This window comes from Daktulosphaira vitifoliae, unplaced genomic scaffold (genome assembly GCF_025091365.1).
Source record: "Daktulosphaira vitifoliae isolate Bord-2020 unplaced genomic scaffold, ASM2509136v1 Scaffold_1, whole genome shotgun sequence".
NCBI classification, from domain to species: Eukaryota; Metazoa; Arthropoda; class Insecta; order Hemiptera; family Phylloxeridae; genus Daktulosphaira; species Daktulosphaira vitifoliae.
In genome coordinates, this window is record NW_026099572.1 from 58,226,085 (window position 1) to 58,246,232 (window position 20,148).

Here is a 20,148-nt window from a genome sequence, read left to right on the forward strand (position 1 = left end):
GGGAACACATTTTCTGGCAACTCGAGTGCATCCAATACACAACGATATTTTATTGAATCCAATTGGCTCAAATTGAATTGATCTACAAAGGATTTTAGATCTGATATAGTTTGGCATCATATGAACTGCATAGTTAGTTATTTGTTACCGACTACTGTCAACTCATCATGAACGCCAAAATTATACTAGTCTCCGAGTACCACATACATATCATTTTAAACGTTGGACAAAGTACATTAAAAAAATTAGGTGGGACAAAAGTATCCCCTCCAAATAAAATATATCATCTGTTCTGCCTACACTAAGCTTTGGTTACACGTACAATAGCACATATGAGTAATGCAAATGATTGCGATACATTAACAAGAACGGATTGTTATTGACTTAATTTGTAATAAACTAAGAAATATCGATAAAATACACACTTTGACACTTATACTGAAATTATATACTTCTTAAGTGTTATGAAGTGTCCAACTGATCTAATTACAAAGCAGAGTGTGTGTTATTGACATGTGTATGCCGTCGTGCGTGTATTCTGTTTAACTGCTAACAGTTTATTTCTGAACATGTTTTAATGTTTTCTAAACAGAAAATTACTCATAATCGTTCTATAATTGTTCTAACACATAAATCATCATCACAGTACAACAGAAATTAGGATCTTTCCTATTAGTTTAAACGCCTAGATACATTTCAACAATAATTCTCCTGTCACTTGAACTTTTTTAAATTTCATTAGCATATACATGCAAAATAGAAGTAAACTCTATATGGGACACAACATAAAAGTACTACACATGAAAACAATTAGTGGTTTATTAAAAATTCATCGCCAAAACTACTGCTGATTGTTAAGTTCACCAAAGGTTACTTAGGTTGGTTATCTGTGTTAATTATTGGCGTTCTATATCATCTCGTATGCAGAACGAATAAATTCAACGCCAGTTATCATTAAACTTTACACTCATATGTATTAAATAACTGCCATAAAAGGCAATAAAATCGTAAAATATTAAAACTGAATAATTAATATAACATCACAGGCATATATATGTACATGTACACCGAAGTTGATGTTTAATCATTATAATTTATTTATTGCCAACGCGGTCATCTACACAGCAAATATTGTAAGCACATTTGCACTCTGCGTGTATAATTTATTTAACCTGCTTGCAAATAAAAGTACCGAAACCACTGTTCGCCATAACGAATAATTATGTCACACTACTCTGACTCATAAAAAAAAAAAACAAATTATATTTCTAGGAAATGTGTGCTCCGTTAGAAACACACGCCATTGGCTAATGTTGAAAAAATCTCAACGTCAGATTACACTTTTGGTCGTAACGCACAAAGAGTCCGTAGAATTTTCAAATTCGGACGGTCTAACACAACCAATCGTAGAAAACGCACGGTAACGACAAAGTACTTTTTTACGTTCACGGGGAAAAACGCATAAAAAGGCTGTACACATGGCGTAAGGTTATTAACAACGTCATAATTTTTTGCCGGCCGCCGCCATTTATTCGGATGTAAGTGTAAGTGGAGTGCGCTGTGTAATGTTATACGTTGCGCACGTGATTCGAGCGAAACGACATTGAATTTTCTTTCGAGGATAATTAGCGAACACGGTAACTCTTTTATCGTCGAAAAAATTAGAACACGGCTACAAGTCGTATCCGTAAGCCCCATTGGACAAAACTTAAGGTCAGGAAAACAAATTGAATGAAAAGCAACGTTTCCCACACGTTGTCCGATACCACTACGATAATCGCGCGTTAACGGATTTTCCACGGTGCAATAATTTCGTATCCTCTCACACGACGTTCACCTCGATTGAAAAAACAAAAGAAAAACCTGATACTTGAGGTCGAAAATCTATTGTACGCCACGATATTTCTAATTAACGGATGGTCGCCACGCGCGCGCCAACGAAAGCGAAACAAAACAACGTGAATGAGATTAACGAACGGGTACACACGTTCGCAGCAACACAGCCGTATACGCCTAGAAGATATCATTGTGTGTTTTTTATGCGCGCACACATAAATACGAGCACATTAACAAAGCAGAAGAGAGTTGCACCTCGCGGGTCTCTATTGTAGCGCCTACCCGAGCGGCGGTAACCGTTTGCAGGCGCACACGCGAGCCGATGACCGATACCGCGACGGAACGGGCGGGCACGCGAACCCATCAGAATACTCGTCGTTGGGTCAACGATCACGCGGCGCTTGTAGGCAGCCAAGTTCGGTGCCCGTTTTCTTAAGCATTCTTAACACTAAGCACAGAACGCGACAACAAAAGCAGCACCGGTGTGCCTGTCCGTGTTCGGGTCGATCTATGCCAAGGTCGGATGAGACACACGTAACCAGAAGGTATTTAGGACATCACGTCCCGGTAACAGACAGCGTATGTACGTATATAGTTAGCGGGTACACTTGGCAGGGTCCAAACAAGTGCTACCGCGGACTTGACGAGTATCGTTTATTGATTATGTAACGCACAACTAGTAAAAAAATAAAAACATCGGAGCATATGTAATCATGTGTGCATTGTTAGCTATACAGCCTCGAAAATGTGCTTGCTCATTTACAAGAAACAATAAAACGCTAGAAAATAATACAAAAAAAAAAAAGTTATGTTTCAGCACACACTAATTAAAATTACATGAAAATTTAATGCATTTTTTCTTTATTTACGCTTTAAAAGAGAGCAGGAAAACAACAGTTTTACGATACTCCATTGATTTCTTCATCCTTGAACCAGCTACTGGAAATTCATTCGGTCGTTTAATGCGTATTATAATGTTAAAACTTATGAAGTTTACACTTTTTATCTATCCTGGTTTAAGTTATTCGGCTCGGAACATGTTTCAGTTGAATTTGTCAGTTTGCAATAGCGAATAATTTCTGATGACTCTCGTTTTACTAGGTCGAGTGTGTCACTAGTAAACGGCTTATAATTAATTTCCATACCGCGTCTGTGTACTTGGACGGTTTTAAATAATTTGAAGGCGATTGAAACTTCAATCAAATGTTAAGCCTATAACATTAAACGACTACCATCCTGAGATGCTCGTGTTGGAAAAGCAAACGACGATAAGAAAAACCATGTTTGTGTGATAATTTTACACGACAATAATTTCTACTAAAATTAAACGTACTGTACACAAACTATCGGCTTAATGATCGAGATCCGTAAATGGTTAAATAATTAAACTGCGCCCGCAAACGTAATTTACAGTTAGCTGACAGTTAATTTAACATAACGAGTTTGAGATAAAGTATTTATGAAGATAAATTATGGGATTCGAAAATAATTTATTGATTGATTTACTAGTTACAAGTCACATTTAACAATGTCGCGACTGTACAACTCAATTTAGTTCAGTGGAAACGTGTTAAAAAATTACGTATAGTTATTTTCGTTTGTCCTGCAGCGATGCTCCCCAAAGTAATATGTATCGCCTATTGTATTATTGAAGGATTCTGCTTATGACTTCAAGTATAAAAAAACATATATGTATTCTATTGCTTTTCGACTGTTATCGCAGACAAGTGATGATACTTGAGATTTTGCTTAGATATATCGAGCTTAATTATGTACCAAGTTGATTGAGTAACGCACAAAGTAAATCAAATGTAACTACGTTTTTATCTGATAACAATATTTGACTTTGGCATTTTAATTACACAAAGTGTTATGTAATCATAACAATGAAGGACAATAAAACTGACAATTCTTCTGGATTTTTTAAGACTACCTAGTCGAAAACCGCTTAGTGTGTACCACGCTGCTGATCTATACAAATACACATACACAAATATAAAATGATTATTATGGATTATAAAGATTAATGCTCTTGGATAAGTTTGTGAATACTTTACGACTTGATTGATTACTACCGTCAAAAATTTATATGAACCTACAACGTTCATGCTTAAAGTAACGGAGGAGTATTTCACAATGGATTATATAAAACTAACAAAATGTTCACATTAAAGTAATTCTGAATAGTTCTTATGGAAATACTGATAAGTAAAAAAGCTATTTTTATTAACATGGTGGGTTCATTCGAGAAACAATATTTTTTTAACTAATTTTTATTCTTACAAACATAGAGAAGTAAACAATTGTTCATAATTGAGTTTTATTACCAACATATTAACTGTGACAAGTTAATTTTCATGTAATAATATTTGATGATATAGTGCAATTTAAACATATTATTACAAGTCAACCAATAGACATCGGTGTATTTTATGTTTTTGTTTAAGCAATTAAATCTAAACGAAAAGGAAATATATTTTTATTATTTTTAACAGAAGTTAGTAAAAATATTTCTGTTAACGTTACTAAAGTATTTTAATTACTTATTAGGCTATAAAATTATTAGCTAAAAACACCAAAACGAGTTTTTTTTTTTTAATTTTATGTATATCATGCCCCAAGTACATTTCGGTAATAAATTTTGTTATAATATTATTACTTATTAAAAAATATTTATTATAATAATGTTTTCCTATTCACTAATCTTCTAGTTACCGCTTATAAAGGACAATTCATAGACCACTTAAAGCTTTATGTTAAAATTAAACGTTCTTTGCCCACTCGGTTATCATGGTGATCGTAATTAATTGTAAATGTTTTGAAAGCCACTCACACGCTAGGCTTACACAATAAATGACTTTTTTGAAGTATCGTTACACTGTAAATTATTACCCAAACACAATTGATGTCGTGTAAATATTCGTTCGAAATGTTTGGTAATTAAACGGAGAGCAGATAAAATCTGATATGATCACGAAACCCTATGGCTACAATATATATGCAGCATATATTTTACACGGTTGTACTGCGGAGAAGAGGAGTATGAGAACAAGCTTAGTAGGCAGTAATTATTTGATGCCAAAAAAACGTTGGTTATTGTTGACTGCACCAAGACTGATGTTTGAGTACAGCGACGAATTTAACTGAAAGCAAAGTGGATGTATTTAAAAAATATTCGAGACCACCGCGATACTTTGACGAATGCCACTGACGTGGAATAATCAATGTACCGGAATAGGTATAACTACAAAGGTTCCAGATGATAATTGTAAAATAATCGATTTAACTATTTGCCGTCGATCAACTCGTTTATTTTGCCGAGTTAAAATGTTACATTTGGTACAAGCGCTTAAAAACCGTTTACATTCAAAGTACACAGACACTTCTCTGATGTGCACACACTATTTAGTATCGATTTGTGGTATCAAGTTTCAAGATACCAATTGTACTTAATATATGGAAAATATGAATAAAATCAAAGTAGATAGAAATGATAGGTACGAGTTTATTTTTAAAAGGATAAAATAAGGAGACAGATTATTTTTAATGAGAGTACGGGCATTATTTTAAAACTCATCAAGTATTTAGTTCACCGCAATGTTCCGCTCATAGAAACAGTATGACACGTTCTACCGACACAATGAATTAAACTTGCTCGGTACGTATGGATAAATGACAGCCGATCAATGGGCACGGTCATTATATTTTTTCTTTATTTTTTTTACCGCGAATGATTCCTATAAAACGTCTTCGTGTGTGAACGAGCCGTTTCTTTCATCCATCGTCAAGGTATTGAGTTTCCCTTGTTTGGCGCCACACACGCAAGCCGATCATGACACGGTATGCACTTTATTCGATTGTTATGCGATCAAAGTGTAAAGAATAATGTGCATATTAAAAAAAGGTGTAGGCCTACTGAAGAAACCGATACCGTTACACAACACGACCTATGCCGACACGCCTACAGATATATTTATAGNAAGAATAATGTGCATATTAAAAAAAAGGTGTAGGCCTACTGAAGAAACCGATACCGTTACACAACACGACCTATGCCGACACGCCTACAGATATATTTATAGGGGTATACAGTGAATCTGACCGGTGTATACGTTATTTGTACTGCATAGAAGATAAATGATGACCTATGAAAGTTCATATACGTTTTACCGGCTTGGCTTTGTCCGATCGATTGCTACTCTAATTTGCGTAGTGAATAATAATGAACTTTCGACGTGACGGATTACAATTATTACAATTATTTAATAAGCAAACAAAGAATATTACTATCCGGACAAAAGGAGCGGTGACCGTATTCGAATTGGTTTTTGCACGTACGTTGAATATCTATTATTAAACGCAGTCGCAGAAACGTCCGGTGCTCAAACACAACACAAACGATATTGTGACGTATACAATTATGAATTATTGTTTTCTTCAGCGATTTGCGAGTAATAAAAAACGAAATTAAAACAACAATACACAAAGGCTAGTGCGCAACAGTTCTTCGTTGGCTGAATAGGTTTTTCGTGAGACTAATGCACACGCCGTACATTAATCAAACACAAATCTAATATCCGCGATAAGCAACGGTATTACATGGCAATAAAAACAAAATAAAAAGACGTTATCGAGAGTTTACAATGCGCAAAAATTAAAGTCGTTTGAGACGCGATTATTCTCGAAAACAATACCATACAGCTAATGAAAAACCGGCCGCACAATTTTTGTCGGTCATGCAAAACAGTTTCCACCTAAAAAAAATTTGCAAAACGTGTCAAAAATGTCAAGTTACAATCCATACAAGTCAGTCGTCATTAGTTTATGAACAACCAAATGAGTAAAAACTAAAATATGCGATAATAGCAGAACATTTTTTAGAATATTTACAATTCACATTAGCTAAGCCATACAATAGGCTAAAGTTAAACATTCAAAATCTGATAATTGAAACGAAAAAAACTCATTTTATAATACGTATGATGAATAAAAATACATTTTTTTTTATTCATATACATTCTTTATATAAAAAAAAAATGTAAATATACTGAAATAAAGTTTAAATGGATTTTTAAGATTATTGTTAATTCATACTTTCCAAATAATTAGAGCCTGTCTAAAATTTTAACTATAAAACGAATACGAAATTACCAACTCTGTCGATTTGTGCGATTCGTTGTAATTTGATTGTAGGTAAGTTATTTGAAAAAATCTATTCTCTAATGGTACAAAATTCACTCGATACTAGTTCTATTTCTATTCAATTAATTGGCTCTCGTAAAAACACTCATAAAATGTAAAACGCGTCAAACCACTTCTCGACAAGTAAAATTATAAAATTATTGAGCAATCGCGGTAAAAAAAATAATTATATATATATTTATATAGATCCATATAATTTTTTTTTTATTCGCATCTCCACGGAAAAGTTTAGTGGCGTTGAGTGTAAAATATCTTAAGTATAGTGTTTGTGGGGTGATTTGCATTTTGTAATAGTAATGTAATACATTTGTATTGGCATAGTAATTAATATGCGGGGAAACAAAAGAATCAGATAACATATATCAATGTGGACACTTCAATCTGCGATTCGTTCTTGAAACTAGAAATTAACTCTTTTAACGGGGAACGGTCGACTTGTGCCGAATGTGTAATTGAACAACAATGAGAATGGACGATCATGATCTGATCGAACTAAAAGTATTTTGTAATACAGTAATGTATAGCGTTTACATTTTATTTTTAAAACCACATTAGACGCGACCCCCTCCTGGCGAATAACTCTTTACTTTTAATTAGGCTATGCGACGACGATTGTTTCTCGGCATGCGATGAGTCGATGTAATTTTAAGTTCATTTTTTTTGGTTATTATTTGGACGTATGCCTTTTTTGGCGCTACATTCATCTACGCGGAGTTGGCAAAAAACGAACACCGCCCCTGCCCACAAACATGTGTATTTATTAATATTATTAACTCTAAAACACTCGCCTACACGCCATCCACACCCCGGCGAGTACTTACTCCTTTGTAGTCGTAAAATATCAATTATATTGCAAATAAATACACGGGCAGCTTCCCTTTCGGGTATTCCCAATTAATAAATATGATACACATGAATGCAGGGCGATATCCAATATGATTATACGGCCAAACAATGACAGTTACTCTCTTATTAGCATAACTTTCAGTCATTACCATAATAAACCTCTCGGTTATGTCGTCGTACCTATTGAAATTGTTATTAATCTTATTGCCACTGCACTGACGTAACGACCACTGACATTGTGTCGGCCGATAACCTGACGAATGATTTTCAGCGTGTTCGAGTTTTTCTAGCACACGAACAAAGTACAGACTTCCGAGGTTAGCTACTAGTTATTATTATTACAAAGCCAATCAAATTAATGACACACTAGGCAGTTAAGTCTAATAACTGTCATAGATGAGAACATTCTTGAATTATGGTGCTCATTTTCACCATAATTTCTAAAATAATGGCAAAACGAAATGATAAAAAATCTTCTAAACAATTCCTCAATACATTAGAAGTCACTGCATTATTTTATGTTTAATACGTTTGGGAATGCACAAACAAAAACGAACGGCACCCCTTATACTTTATGATATGAATAAACATGTTAAATATGTAAATATCTCAAGTCTGAATAATAAAATAAGTCAACTAAACAGTCTTTATGACAACGTGAAACAATCGTCAGTATAAATTTTTCCGAATGTCAAAAAAAAAAAAAAATAACTAATTTTTTGTCAATAAATAAAATATTATAAACAGAATCTAAAAGTCAAACATCAATAATTTGCATTCGCTATATAATTAATCGAGGCAAATAAACAAAAAAATTGTATCGATAAAAAATAACATCTAGTTGGATTATACGAACTGTTCAAATAAAAATGATTATTCAATCAAAGCCGTTTATTAATTGTAACCGGTGTATGTGTTCAATGCAACGTTGTGTTTCAATTAATTTTTTTACATAAGATTTTTTTATGCACATTAGNTTTGCATTCGCGTGTATAAATTAATCGAGACAAATAAACAAAAAAATTGTATTGATAAAAAATAACATCTAGTTGGATTATACGCACTGTTCAAATAAAAATGATTATTCAATCAAAGCCGCCGTTAATTAATTGTAACCGGTGTATGTGTTCAATGCAACGTTGTGTTTCAATTAATTTTTTTACATAAGATTTTTTTATGCACATTAGTATAAAATTTATTGAAAGTTGTACTTAATGATTCATAAATATAAAACGCCATAAAAACGTTGAGTAATATCCTTTCTTTCATCACCGACCCAGAGACAGAAATAAATTCTCACGCGAATGACACAAATTGATTCACCGACGGATTGACGTAAAAGGTGTAACCAATAAAATGAACAAACCTTTAAATTTGCAGAGGCTCTCCTCGTATCCGCGTTTGGACTTCAACGCGTCTCCGTTGGTAACCGGCTCGTCCGGGTCGAATCCTAAACGATCCTTGTAATACGACATTGCCACTCTCCGCTTGCTTTGGGCTGACGGCCTCAGTTAATCCTTTAGGCGCAAAAAATATATGTATATGAACAAACCGAACGATTCCGGTCAATCACTTTGGAGAAGCATACACACGTTATCTTTTACAATTACAACTCTTCTACAATACCGCGTGTACTACTACTGCCTACTACTGAACAAATATGTAATCGCACAACATCAACGCTTTATTAATATGTAATAGAACAACAAGACAGTTTGACGACACATACGAACAGCGCACACCTTTGAAGCAATGTGTAATCGAGATCGCGATCCGACCAGTGGTCACATGTCACACACACACGGTTCAGCGTATATAGTGTCGCGTGTATGTGTACAAGGCGATTCCCACGGGCGGAAATGGGAGGAGAAGGACGTAACGTTTTTCCCTTCCCCTCTCGCGCGCCCCAAATGGAATTCGCACGCGGCTGCCGCCGGTTTCTGATGCGTCCGCTCAGACTGTGGGCGAACGGGACGTGGGCCGCGGGATCGCCGGTTTGCCTTACATGGAACTGAATTGTACGCGGAGACGACAGTGGAGCACACGGTGCGCGGTTCTTAGCCAAGGGTCAATACTGAGGTAATAGGCAAATATCGTAACAACCTAGGCAGCAATCGGGTGGAAACATAATGGACACGTGGGGGTTCCAAAACGTGAACGACACCGATTACCAAGTCAAAGTGGACACATTCAAGAAACTATAATAAATTACCACACCGTATAGTACAAGGCAAGATCTGGTCGGCCGATATCAAAACAAAGTCGACCAACAAAGTTGAGATAACAATAGTGGCTGTGCCCAGAGCGGAATATGTTAAGTACCGTGAATCATCATCTCGTGGCGATTCATTCTGCTCCAATAACTATTGTCGCAATGCGCACTACTCACACGACAAGTCGTGGCCATAATCGATTTTCTGTAGTCATTCGGCGGTACGGGCGTCATATGACAATCACGTATTTACCCACCAGACTAATTACATCGACAAATTGGAATCAGATATTTCACGACATCTGGTCGAGTTTAGTAAACAATATGAACGAGAGCGAAAGTTGCGAATATAAGACGACGTGAGGAAACGTTTCGCGGAAATTTCTCACAGAAACATATTTATCAACTTCAGTCGTTTCGTCATATTTAACCGATTTGTTTGAGAACAGACCGAAGGAACCGAGTCTTAAACACAATTATCTTGTTTTACAGAACAACACACAATCCAATTGACAGGCAGTCGTTCTGTGTATTGTATTTATTTAGCATTCATTGACGTAATTCATCGATCGTTGAGATTTTCTTGTGGCAGAGCAGGTAATTTTTACTCGAAAATCATAGGGAAACACTGACATTACGAACAATACTGTTGACAATAAAAAACAACATCATTTACGTGCAAAGAAATATAGCAACGAGGAATAACTTGTGATTTTCCCGAGGAAAAACTCTGAATACGACAAACCGTGTAATGATATTATTGTTTAAGATATTTTTTTCCCAAACTCTAGTAAACATTATAAACACAGACGAGGCTCATGCGCGTCGCTCATAAGTTTTATATTTGCACGAGATAAAATGTACACGTCGCCCTTCGGTCTGTGGGATAAATATAAACTGCATAAATATACACGTGATGTAAAAGCGACCGCGTCGTGCGTTAAAATCTTTAGGTTCGCCAATACAAAGGGCTTAGGGAGGAAGAAACCCGGCGAATACTAAATTCTTGTTTATACAATGTCTCAGTATTTTTTAATTAGTTAAATCAATGTAATTAGTACGATACGTATGTTATCATCGATTTTGTGTCAAAAAACTAACACCTCAGTTCGATCTCGTTACTGTCTCACGGCCAATAAATTGATTTGAAAGTTGTAAACTTTTCTTAAGAGACATTCGTGAGTTTCAAACGAATAAAATGCAACATACGTCAAGTGCACTTTAAGATTTGTGTACATGACCTGATCAACGTCAGTCGAAATAGGAAAAACAATCGGTTTGACCGATTTGGCGATGTAACCCAACCGTATTGCAACGAAAATCCTATTAGAATAATAAATTATAAAATTTTAAAAAGTGATGTCATCATAACGCCACCGATATATACCGGGCGGCGATGTAAGAGCAGCTGTAGTTTAGGGTCATTGCGCGGTTTTCAAGTCATTGAGATCATAAACGAAAAATAAAAGTAACTATTGTACACACACGTTAATTTTTTACCACAACAGTCAACAAACCGTAAAATAAGACTTCGAAATTGAATAAATATTTACTTCACAACCAACCCCGCTTTCTAGTGTTCACACGTCATCACATTTATAGACATAAAAATTACCAAGCCACCGCTTGGCGACGGCAATTTTTCTTATGTCACCAATCGTTTAATTCAAATTCTATTCGGTTATTTTTAAAATTTCAATCACCAACACTACTTCAAATCAGTAATGTTATAAAACATATTCCCAGTTTTTCCATGTATAGAAAAGAAATTGAGATCAAAATATAAACAACAAACGAAACAAACAGTTTTAAAACTTATAAAAATAGATAAGAATATTTTTGTTAGACAATAAAATGTATAATTAAATTAATAAGCTTGCTGACACAAAAATATTACAACACGTCAAGTAGTTAATTTAAGTTAAGTTTGGAATGTCATTGATACTAATTAAAAGTAATTAAATTGAATGTGCATCAAGTACGCGATTGGACGTTTCTGAAATCGCGTAACTAAAAAAAGACGTACATAGACTTATGGCAAGGCAAAACCAAATTAGTAAGATTAATTGATTACAATTGGAATTTACAATATTGAACGAAAGAAACGTTATAGTCCAATCTAAACAACTCTAAATCAGAAACACGTAATACAATTCCTGCTATTAAATTCAGTTTTAAATAAATATTTTTATGGACATATACCAGTTCAAATATCGCCTTTTATACTTGTGTCCGGTATCATATAGAAGTCATCAATGAGTAATTGAAAAATGATTTGCCATTAACCGTTTACCAAATCCTGCTGTCCTCGATGACCGTTTTTATATGGACATCGCACAAGACACTGTCAAGGACGTTACGTGCAGTTTATATTGGACATTTTTTTTTTTGTAATGTATGGCTAGTTTGACATAATACTCGCGGTAATACTTGGCACAGTTCTATTCCATTTTAATAAAAAAAATATCACCAATATTGTTTACCTGATATTAACAAACATAATTTTGCCAATTGTAATACCTGGGGATGGTACAAAGTTTCACTATTGTTAACTGTAAAAAAATCCACTGGTATAATAGTCAATACCAGGAGAACCGCCCAAAGGTTGACTACCAGCCCTTTTGTCGCCCAAACATAACGAAACAGGTAATATTGTTTGCTACTCAAACATAAATGAAAGCCTTTGTTGGTATTACTACACACAAACGAACGGTATATCGAATCGATACAAATGCATGTTAAATTCCATAAGACAGCCATCGATATGAATGATAATTACAGTCAATTATAATTGTTAAAAATTATACGTGGTACGAATATGAATAGATTTCAAAAAGGAAAACTTGTTCTTGAGCACAGTTTGAATAGGCTCGAACGAAAATGCCATAAACACTTTATAGCTAAATAATACAATTTACTATAATGCATTAATTAAGAACAATTCAATAATCGATAAATTATTTACGCTAAACGATAGAATTAATTATAATATTCAGGTTTGCATTAAGGTAACTTTAGCCCGGTTAAGTATAAAACTGATCGGTTCAAATGTAACGATATGCTTTTAATGTTATTACTTTTATAACTTCAATAACAACCCCAAATTATTCAGGTGTGTGTTCATAGGGGGCAAAAATCAACCGAGTAGATTTCGTACAGCACACGCCCACCTGGCCCGGAAATTGTCCGAACCATCAGATAATGTTCTTTTTCCCGAAGCGTATTCAGCGTGAAAAAGGTATTTTTTTAACGAACTCTAGACGCGTGACTCTATGATCGCAGTGAACGATCGAAACATTAGATGTAGTAGTAAGTATTCTTTTAGCAATTGATCAAAAGCAGCAAATATCTAAGAAAAAAAGTGACAAATTAAAATTAATTTTAAGTCCGGATAAAAATCGAGCATTTCTTCGCTCGTCGTATAGTTAAATTCCCATGAATTAGGTAAAAAAAATAGTCAGATCGATCAAGATGTTTGTTTTTTGTAACCACAAAAACCATATGATGATGTTATTTGACACTTACGAGGAATCCGAATCATTCGCCGAAACAATAGCCTATGCTAGTCGGTTGATGTGTACCGAGAACTGGCGTTGTAATAATGATATTAGGACAATACCTAAGAGAAGACTAATAATTACTGTTCGCTTTAAGGCTCGTGGCGGAGGAACGTTTCGAGGGTAACGTTGACCATACCGTTCGAGATGTACGTGACTTTGAAAATGTATATATTTATAAATAAAATATGCAGTTGTACACCGAGAGGGGCGCACATACGTGTAGTCTATGCTAATATCAGCTTCGGGCAGTACAGGCCGAGTTGTGCACCCGATGGTGTACCGTACAACAAAGAGGTGGGGAATCGGTGTGCGAGACATTAATAACGGTCGGGAAATTGAAAAATTTGCATGACGGTCGAAATAACCGACGAGGAGGAAAAACCTGTTTTTATCATTGAATCGATAGGCGCAATGTGACTTGAATGAAAAAGGGGTAACGCCGCGACATTCGGTTGTTGGCTGTTTGAGTGTCGCGAAAAGCCGGCACATAATCAGCTGACGAAAGCGGCAAACCGCACACAACGTACCGATGCGATAGTTTTGTGCGTACACGAGTTATTTTGAACATAACAGACGCGATTGTTCTTACAAAATAACATCAGCAGTAGTAGTAGTAGTAGTAGAGCACATAATGGCAGTAGTATTCGTGGTGACGTTAACAAACGGTGTGTATGCGAGCACATATTAATGTAAATAACAATAATGACGCTTACATGTTTGTGTATTATCCTAAACTTATTTTTTCGTGTTGTGACACTTCGCTACGTCTTGTGCCGGATGAACGAGATGTTTGAAAAAAAAAAAAAAAATCCGCACTACTGAAAACGGCCTACATTTGCCGGTACTCTGTTGTCACAATTGATAACGACTTGTTGTTATGAGATAATACATGTAAAATTACTACGGAGATGTGCCAAACGATAACGGTTTGCAAACAATTCATATAATTCACGATAAGAACAATTGTAAAAAAAAAAAATATACACGAAATCGACAATAACCGAAACGACCACGACGGCAGTACGCACCACGACTGCTGGTGTGTTGTTACCTATAGAAACGCGACGGCCGCACGGACACACACACACACATAAACATATTACACACAGTGCACGCACACTTTGCGTACACGTTCTAGACCACTACCGGTACAAGTGCCGAACAGATGGAAAGAATTCCGGGGGAACGCGACGACGACGACTACGAACATGCCAAGTGGGGGCAACACGTTTCAACGGGTGTTTATTGTTATTCCAAGACTCTATAGTAATGTTTGCCGCTATCTATTGGAGACGAATTCAACTGAAAATAATAAAACGAGGAGCCGTGTAGGCAAAGGTGCTAAAGAGTGACACGGCGTTTTGTTTATGCAACAATATAGACTGCAATACCCATACTCTTTTGAACGAGTCTTCAACAATCCGTAACAACCTGACACACCGATTTTAAACTTACAACTATTTATTGTTTTCGTGTGACACAAAGATACTTTTAACCACACACTACTTAAATTGCCAAAATCAGTAAAGACAACCGTACAACAAATCATGAATTTTTCAGTGGGCCAAGATCCCAATTAATTATATTGTTTTTATTTTAAAATATTTCTATTGCCTCCCTAATATTAAGTTCATTGTAATTATTTACGTTCTTAATTAGTTTTATGGTTTTAATGGAGTGATTGTATGTCAATAAATGTGTTCAGTCATTGGAGATTTCTCAACTTCTTGATTTTTAATGTTTCTTAAGTGTTCTTTAAATTTGACCCCTATATTTCTTTATGTTTGTTCTACGTAACATTTATTACAACTTTTACATTGTATTTTATTTCCTTGATTTCCCCCCTTCTTCTAGCTTATCATAAGATTACCTGATAAATCTCTCAAATTATTACTATTAGACGTTACTAAAGTCATACCAAAATTCTTCAATATTCTAGCTAGTCCATATGAGATACCCGAATAATATAAAATGGGTTATCTAATTACTTTTTGTTCCTCATGATACTGAGTGTACTAGCTGTCCTCCTTTCTTTATTCCACTTTTGTGTTCGGACTAATTTTGAAATTACGTTTTCGTTATACCCATTAAATCTAGCTATTTCTTTTATAATCACCAGTTCTCTATCTAAACCTGATTAACACCTTTAACCTTTATTACATTTTATTATACTATACAGGCTCAACACATTTTCATGTTCTATAAACAACTATTTTGTTTCTATAGATAAAAAACAATATATTTATTTACATTTGCTAAATGTACATGGAAGTTACCTGCAGACGTAATTCACTTACGTGTTCTTAAACTTTCGACTAATCCAGTTTTTTATACTTCTATAGTTATTAGTGTTTAAATATATATTTAGTTCAATAATTTTACATATATATACTGTATACAAAAAATGGAAAATATGTATTCGGTAAACGTGACTAATACAGTCTTGATGTTTGAAAAATTAATTAAAAGTGCTGAAAAAAACAATATAACTAAAGAAATTAACACAAGAAAAAAAATAAGAGAACATTCTTCTGATTTAAATCGCCCAATTCAAAAAGATGATACAAAAATTATAACTACCGATATAAAAGTTCCTAATGGTACAACTCCAGTAACCAATCAAAACGAGGAACTGAAAAAGAAGAAGTTTAAAGGTGAGTCAAGAGTACATTTAGCTAAATTGATTAGCGATAATAATAGCAGCAGCACCCCTAACTCAACGCCAGTTAAAACTTTGAACTGTTAATAATTTCTGAAATATTGATCCAAAATTTATAATTCACTAGTCATTTTTTTAATTAGATTATTAATAAATAAATAAACTAGTTAATTATATATGTACCAAATTGATAAAATTAAGTTCACACCCTTATAATAGATTCTAAAAAGTAATTAATACCTTATAAATAGGCAATTGAAAATATCAAAATTGATTTATGAATATGAAATAAAATAAATAATAATAATAAAAATAAATTATAAATATGACGCCAAAACAAAAATAATTCCATATTACAGCAGAATTATTTTTTTTATTATGAGAAGATACTAAATATTTTTTAAGTATATAGTATGATTTATGAAGGATATATACACTATAAATATTATACAGGGTGTTCAGTAAGTCAGGAAANTACTATATAATATACAGGGTGTTCAGTAAGTCAGGAAACGGGTTTCCATTGTTCTCATTGTTACAAACAATGAGAACAATAGAAACCCGTTTCCTGACTTACTGAACACCCTGTATAATATATAGTATATATCCCATATCAAAATTCTAATTACACCTCTATAAACAAAAATATAGTGTCAAAAGAATTAACAATACATGAGCTTTTGACATTTAAAAGCCAGGAAACTCTTGTTAAATAACGTAAATGTAAATTTATCAAATACTTAATGAACCAAAACTTTTATATTGATTACACTCAACTTAACGACAGTCGTAGGTCAAGTGGGACAAATGTAAATGAATAGGGTAATAATAAATCCATTCTTATTCTTAAAATATATACTAGTAATTACTTCAGATAACACAATTCCAATTGTCAAGTATATAGTTATGTTTAAGGATAAATAAAAAATTAACATTTCGTTTAAAAATTATAAATATTAATATTTTTTAAGGAATTTCGAACAAAATTTCTTTTTTTGAAAAGAAAGCAACAATAAATAAGAATTCTAACAATATGATCCATAATCAACGCGAAAATCTATTGGGTAAAGTTAATAAACTAGACAATAATAAAGAACATGTAAATAATGTACGAAGTATAAAAAAGAACAAGACAGATAATGATGCCAAGAAAATTGAAAACCCAGAAAAAAGCAACCAAACATTTCAAATTAAAGTTAAGGGTGAAAGATACGTAGAAAGAAATTTTACACCAGACGTACAAAATACAAATACTATAGACAGTCTAGAAACAAACAAAGAAACACTTCAAGTAGAAGGTAACGGTGAACAATACATATTAGGAGAAAGAGAATACAAACAAGACCAACACATTACAGAAGAAGAGAACGAAAATGATACAGAAGGTAAGATAACTTATAACGTAAAAGAAAGAAGCGAAACATTTCGAATTGAAGGTAAGGCTGAACGACACATACAGGAAGAAATAGATTTTGTACATGAGCAAGATATGACAGAGAGGAACAAAATAGATAATAATGATAGGGTAACAGATAGCATAGTATTAAACAACCAAACACCTCAAGTAGAAGGTAATGGTGAAAAATACATATTTGGAGAAAGTGAATACAAACAAGACCAACACATAACAGAAGAAGAGAACAAAACTAAGGATGACATTTCAATCTATACAGATGAAGGTTTATCACCCATTTTTCAAGTCAATAACTTGTCAAAAACGGCAAAAATTAATAAAAAGAAAAGGAAAAGGAAAGGAAAGAAATCTTCTCGAAGAATGTGAAAAATTAAACAATTGTATACAAATCAAATTATTTCAATATAACTCTTAAAAATGAAGATTAACATTTTAAGTTAACTTATAAATTAAACAATAGAAAAATAAATTATATGTATTAACTAATAATCTTAATTTGTCTAAATAAACTATTTAAAACAAAATGTATTTAAAGTATTGTTGTCAACCAGTTACATTCTTAATGAGATAATAAGAGAAATGGGGTGGCTAGCGTTAAAAAAATCAGTTTACATAAGCTTAATCAAAATAAAAATCGAAAAAAAATTACATAAAAAACAATGATCTTAATGTTAAATGATTTAATAGTCTTACGCTTTGCAATATACACATAAATAAAATAATAAATTTAATGTGTTCATAAATCAAAACTATTATCTTACATTTTAATAATATACAAAGGCTTTAATAATTCAAAATGAAATATATAACAAACCAAGTAAAAAGCAAGAACTTAAAAACCATTAGCATTATATTTTAAATATACAAATATAATTAATATTTTTTTCTAAATAAGTATTAAGTAACAGAGGACTGTTGCAAACGACAAATGGATCTCGAGATCTATATGATGGGATATGAAAAGGAATACTAGAAAGTAGGTCAGTGAAATCAAGATCTATCTTAATGCACGTTAATAAAATTAATTTTAATTTAAACCAGCAAGATAAGTTTTTAATTTTACAAATATTATGTGCAACGTATGAAATAAATTTGTTTTTGACACGTAAAAAATATAACCTTTATATAGAAAAACAATAAGCTCATCATATTAACTGATCACCAACAATGTTACTAATAAAAATAGGATCAAAGTTTATTAATTAAAGAACAAGCAAACTTGGGCACGATGTAATACCATTTTGATAAGCACACTGTTTTGGTCCTTTAGCATAGTTTTGTTCTTGTAGAGAATAGTTTTTCTTTTTGCTGGTTTATACCAAATTAGATATCATTATAATAGCCACTAAAAAATCAAAACAGGCGACTGTTCGTCCTGCTGTTTTCAGATGACGATTTTGCCTGTAAGATGGTTTATTTTGTAAAAATAACAATTCTCAGGTTTTTCACTTTACTAACACTATAAACCGACTTCTGTATCAAATTTTACGGAATAATTTTGATAATGAGTCAGTCAGTAACAAAAATAAAAACGTTGAAAATCTCTTAATTTGAAATGGTTTAATATTAAAGGTAAAATTTTTTGCAATATTCTAAATTACTATTTTATTTTATTAATTAGCCACGAGTGATTAATTTTTACTATATAATATGTCGTGTAAATAAAATTCAAATAATTTAGATTCTTAATAAATTATATGAATTTTAACTGAATTTCAATTTTTTTTTTCATTAGAAAATCGACGAATATCTATGAACTTAAAAATAACTCCAGTAGAATAAAAATTAATTAAATTTAAGAGTATTAAGGACTTATTTATTTATTTTTTTTATAATAATTTTAAACAAAACAAACTTTAAAAACTGCATGACAGCTGTAATTTATATAATACGCAATTCAAAAGTGCCCAGGTGAATAATGATTGCATGTCTGCGTGTCAAAAGTCAGTACATCCAAACTAGAGATAAACTTAGTAGTGTTAAATAAATAACGGGTGAAAAAGTAATTCAACAACAATCGTGATCAAATAAAAATAGTTAAAACTTTTTGGCATTTATGAATACATCTTTTGCATTTACAATAAAATCCATAAACGATAAAAATCAATGAACAATAAACAAAACGGAAAATTACATCAATGAATATCATCGGATATCAACATAAAATGTTTAATAAAAGCTTTTATTTATTAAGTAAGTTTATAGTATGCCATTAATATTTTAGATTTTAGTGTATTGTTGTTTCATTGAATAAGACATAAAATATTGTCTTCTATAAGGCCAGTGTCGCCAATAAACGAACAAAATGGTACATAGTGGTTGTTTTTAAAATAGAAAATGTGAATATTACCCAAAGTGGTGTCACTAATTTATTTTTTATTACTACCCGAGTAAAAACTGCAAGTACACTAACTACACG

The 20,148-nt window shown here is 33.0% G+C and overlaps 2 protein-coding genes across 19 annotated transcripts in view; one reads left to right on the forward strand and one right to left on the reverse strand.

Moving 5' to 3' along the window:
• LOC126907910 (microtubule-actin cross-linking factor 1) overlaps nucleotides 1-20,148 on the reverse strand; it is a 69,285-nt gene that overhangs the window by 43,375 nt on the left and 5,762 nt on the right. For 8 of the 18 annotated variants that reach the window (XM_050689646.1, XM_050689601.1, XM_050689618.1 and 5 more), the window contains exons 1-2: nucleotides 14,370-14,797; nucleotides 9,251-9,401 (exon numbers count right to left, since the gene is read on the reverse strand). The exons of 5 other annotated variants lie outside the window; for them this stretch is intronic. In XM_050689646.1, the coding sequence (XP_050545603.1) occupies nucleotides 9,251-9,359 (109 nt within the window). In that variant the 5' untranslated portion in view covers nucleotides 9,360-9,401; nucleotides 14,370-14,797. Of the gene's footprint in view, nucleotides 1-9,250; nucleotides 9,402-14,369; nucleotides 14,799-20,148 lie in introns of those variants that run through there. 5 more of the 18 variants (XM_050689727.1, XM_050689719.1, XM_050689692.1 and 2 more) reach the window with 3 other exon arrangements.
• LOC126908197 (putative uncharacterized protein DDB_G0289963) lies at nucleotides 16,085-18,185 on the forward strand. The gene is made up of 2 exons (XM_050690110.1): nucleotides 16,085-16,310; nucleotides 17,287-18,185. Exons 1-2 carry the CDS (start codon nucleotides 16,103-16,105, stop codon nucleotides 18,093-18,095), a joined length of 1,017 nt encoding a protein of 338 aa, XP_050546067.1. The 5' UTR covers nucleotides 16,085-16,102; the 3' UTR covers nucleotides 18,096-18,185.

Coding starts and splice junctions, on each gene's coding strand:
- LOC126908197 (XM_050690110.1), top strand. CDS start 16,103: ATGTTTGAAAAATTAATTAAAAGTGCTGAAAAAAACAATATAACTAAA. Junction 16,311..17,286: donor GAAAAAGAAGAAGTTTAAAG/GTGAGTCAAGAG, acceptor ATATTTTTTAAG/GAATTTCGAACAAAATTTCT.